The sequence below is a fragment of the Phalaenopsis equestris genome, unplaced genomic scaffold, assembly GCF_001263595.1.
Source record: "Phalaenopsis equestris unplaced genomic scaffold, ASM126359v1 Scaffold000544, whole genome shotgun sequence".
Lineage (NCBI taxonomy): Eukaryota > Viridiplantae > Streptophyta > Magnoliopsida > Asparagales > Orchidaceae > Phalaenopsis > Phalaenopsis equestris.
This window is the reverse complement of record NW_018164984.1, coordinates 72,675-76,804: the sequence shown is the minus strand read 5'-3', so window position 1 is coordinate 76,804 and position 4,130 is coordinate 72,675. Positions and strand designations below refer to the sequence as shown.

At 47.1% G+C, this 4,130-nt stretch overlaps 1 protein-coding gene across 1 annotated transcript in view; it reads left to right on the top strand.

The window, feature by feature from the left end:
• Positions 1 to 3,892, top strand: part of LOC110029046 (ARF guanine-nucleotide exchange factor GNL2) — a 4,727-nt gene extending 835 nt beyond the window's left edge. The window contains exons 2-3 of the mRNA XM_020731156.1: positions 1 to 605; positions 697 to 3,892. Of these exons, the coding sequence (XP_020586815.1) occupies positions 1 to 605; positions 697 to 3,850 (3,759 nt within the window). The 3' untranslated portion in view covers positions 3,851 to 3,892. The remainder of the gene's footprint in view (positions 606 to 696) is intronic.
• The last annotated feature ends 238 nt before the right edge of the window (positions 3,893 to 4,130 follow it).

Genomic DNA, 4,130 nt, shown 5'->3' with positions numbered 1-4,130 from the left:
GAGCTCACCGACCCTGCGTCGGAGGACTCCATCCTCCTGCGCATACTTCAGCTGCTCGTCGCCGTTGTCCGCTCAAAAACCTCTGCCCTCTTAACGGATCATGCCATCTGCACCATTGTCAGCTCCTGCTTCCAAATCGTTCAGCAGTCTGCCACGCGGGGTGATCTCTTACAGCATAGCGCTCATCAATCAATGCTCGATCTTATCGAGGCCGTTTATTCCCGTCTCCCCGATATGCGATTCTCAGACGGCGGCTCCACGGAATCCAGCGCTGAGGCAGAGGAAAAGTCCCTCCATTTCAGCTACACCGCACAATGTATGATTGATATATTCTATTTCCTGTGCTCGCTTCTGAACGTAGAAGAGCCCGCCGAAGCTGAAGCTGGCGACGTCAGCTCCAACGAGGAGGATCAACTCTTCGCCCTCTTGCTCATTAATTCCGTTGTTGAGCTCGGCCGGGACAGTATCAGCCATCATCCGGCTCTTCTCCACATAATTCAAGATGATCTCTTTCACCATCTTATCCATTATGGTACCCGATGCGGCCTCCGCATCTTCTCCATGATCTGTAATATTGCCTTCAACCTCTATCATTTTTTTCGGAGGTAATTTTGGAGTTGGAATTATAAATAGTTTAAATTTATTATAAAAATCCATTTTTCCCCCTTTTTAATCTCCAAGATATCATCTTTCAAGGTTTTTGAGGTTGCAATTAGAGGCATTTTTCAAGTTTGTGCTGATAAAGATCGCCAAGGGGAGTTATGGATCTCAGCTCCAAGAAGCGGCGGGGGTGGTAAGTTTCTGCAGGCAGCCCAATTTCATCATTGAAATATATGTGAATTATGACTGCGATCCTATCCGGCACAATGTGTTGGAGGAAATTGTAAGGATTCTCTGTAAGACGGCAGACTCCATGAGCAATCCAATCTCCTCGATGCAGTTCCAGGCCTTCGAAGGCTTACTCGTCATAATTCACGACATCGCCAACGGCATAGAAATCTGTGAAGCGCTGAGTCTAGATGCTTACAAGATCGATGACTCGGAGTTCAAGTCTTTTTGGCTGGAGCACTGTGACGCGCACAAGGATCCCGAGTCTTGGGTAGAATTTGTAAGGATGAGAAAGATGAAGAAGAAGAAGATGATGATTGCCGCCAACCATTACAACAGGAACGAGAAAAAAGGAATGGATTTTCTGAGCATCAGTCGGTTGGTGCCGAGCCCGCCGGACCCTAAAAGCATAGCTTACTTCTTTCGCTACACGCCGAGGCTCGACAAGAACAAGATTGGCGATTACTTGGGCATTCCCGACGGCTTCAATGTCAAGGTTCTGAAGGAGTTCACGCAGACATTTGAATTCGAAGGAGTGATTCTTGACACCGCCCTCCGAACCTTTCTCGAGACTTTTCGGCTTCCCGGTGAATCCCAAAAGATCCAACGAATTCTCGAGACCTTCTCAGAAAGGTACTATGAGCAGCAGCAACAAAAATGTGAGATTTTTACAAGCAAAGATGTCGTCTTTATTCTCTGTTACTCCCTCATCATGCTCAACACAGACCAGCATAATCCACAGGTGAAGAAGAAGATGACAGAAGAAGAATTTATAAAGAACAATCGGGCCATCAATGGAGGAATGGATCTTCCCCGAGAGTATCTCTCGGAACTATTCCACTCCATCTCCACAAATGCAATCACCCTCCATGATTCCTCCAGCGCCGTCATCTCTGAGCTGAACTCCAATTTTTGGGCCAACCTCATAAAGCAGTCAACTTTAGCGGAGCCCTTTATACCCTGCGAAAAAAATCACATGCTATGTCGGGAGGTCTTCATCACCATCTCCGGCATTTCGGTTGCCACCCTCTTTATAATCTTCGAGCAAACCGAAGATGAAAACATGCTTCAAGAGTGCATCGAAGGGCTCTTCTCGATCGCTCGGATCGCCAGATATGGTTTGGAGGACATCCTGGACGAGCTACTATCTTGTTTCTGTAAATTGACGACCCTACTCAACCCCTACGCCGCCGCAGAGGAGATTATCTTCAGCTTCTCCAACGAGGCGAAGCCAAAAATGGCAACACTGGCGGTTTTCACAATCGCTAATAAGTTCGGCGGGTCGATTCGGGGTGCTTGGAGAAGCATGATAGATTGTCTGCTTAAGCTTAAGAGGCTAAAGCTGTTGCCGCCTACACTTATTGAGACCAGCGGCTGTGCAACTGAGGCCAACATAGATGATGGCGGAAGCCGTCATTCAAAATCAGAGTCTGGGTTCGGTGTCATCTTCCCATCATGTTCCCCTGCCAATGACAGACCGAACGTGTCCGGGCTGGTTGGGAGATTTACACAGCTCCTCTCCCTCGAAACTGGTGCCGATTCCATGCTGAATGCTACGAGCGAGATGGAAAACAATCTGAAGCTAATACAACAATGCCGAATTGATAGCATATTTATGGAAACTGCCCGGTTGCCACAAGAATCATTACAGAACCTTATAAGGGCCATACTCTTTGCTGCGGCTGGCAAGGGGCAAAAGTTCAGCACGGCATTGGAGGAAGAGGAAACGGTTGGATTCTGCTGGGACCTCATTTTTATCATCATAAAAACCAATCGCCATCGCTTTGCTACCTTTTGGATGCAGTTCCACGAGAGCCTTGCGCTAGCGTCGCAACTTCCTCTGCTCTCGCCATGCCCGTTTGCAGAGAAGGCGATGGTTGCTCTGCTCCGGGTAGCAATTCTATTGTTTTCAGAGCCGCCGAGGCTACAAGACAGACAGCTCGAGGAAATGCTTTTCAAGTCCATTAATTTGATTTGGAAGCTAGACAAGGATATTGTAGACGCATGCAATGAGAGCGTGGCCGAGGCGACGGTAAAAATCTTGAGCCTGTATGCAAGGAGCGTGCAGACGGTGCTTGGGTGGAAGACGCTGCTCCACCTATTATCAGTGACGGGGCGACACCCGGAGAACTTTGATCGGGCGGTAGAAACCCTAGTAATCCTCATGACAGAGACTGGCCTTGTCACCAGAAACAACTACGCTTTCTGCATTGAGGCGGCTTTTGGATTTGCGGCACTCAAGATCAGCCCGGTTGAGAAGAGCTCCCAGATTCTGCAACTCATGGCCGATTCCGTGAAGTGGATCATCCAATGGCAAAAGTCCAGTTTTAACGACTCAGGCAGCTCCAATACGTACAGTAATAGCTCATCAACAGAGGAAAACCTTAGGGCAGCGACGAACCTATTCATGAAATTGGTGGAGGCATTGCGGAAGACGAGTTTGGTGAGAAGAGAGGAGATAAGGAATCAGGCGGTGATGGCGTTAGGGCGATGTTTCCTAGATGTGGCGGACGAGCTGGAGTGGACGACAGGGAGCCATGCGTCAAGCTTCAACCTTGTGATTTTCGCGATGGTGGACGATCTGCACGAGAAGATGGTGGAGTATTCGCGACGAGAGGGGATGGAACGAGAGACGAGGAGCATGGAGGGGACGTTGAAAATGGCGTTGGAGCAATTGGTGGAGGTTTACCTCTGTTTTATGCTACGGCTGGCGGCTGACCCGGGGGGGTTCAGAATCTTCTGGCTTGGATTGCTGCGGAGGATGGACACGTGTATAAAGGCGAGCCTTGGGGAGGAGGGGATGCCGTCGCCGGTGATGCAGGAGCTGGTGCCGGAGCTGCTGAGAAGGATGATATTACAGATGAAGGAGAAGGAGGTTCTGGTGCAGGGCGACGGGAGTGATCTCTGGGAAGTCACTAACATACAGATCCAGTGGATAGCCCCATCTATCAAGGAAGAACTGTTCCCGGAAGACAAATCGCTTAACGGTAGTTTAATTGGTACGATTAATGCTAATTTTTAAGAAAATTATAATTTACATGAATAAAATTTATTGTATTCAATCGAGGCAATGTCTATTAGAATAATTTTTTTAATGCATGAATCATTTTCATAATTATAAAATTTATGAAGCAATTAATTATAAAAAAAAACTACCTTTATCATATTGAAATTCATTATGAATATTAAAATAATTTATAGTGAGGTGTAAGACACACTTGTATGTGAAGGTATATTGACAATCTACTAAATATCTAAAGAATATATCATAGGTCCATAAAAAGTTTAGTTGAGAATCATCC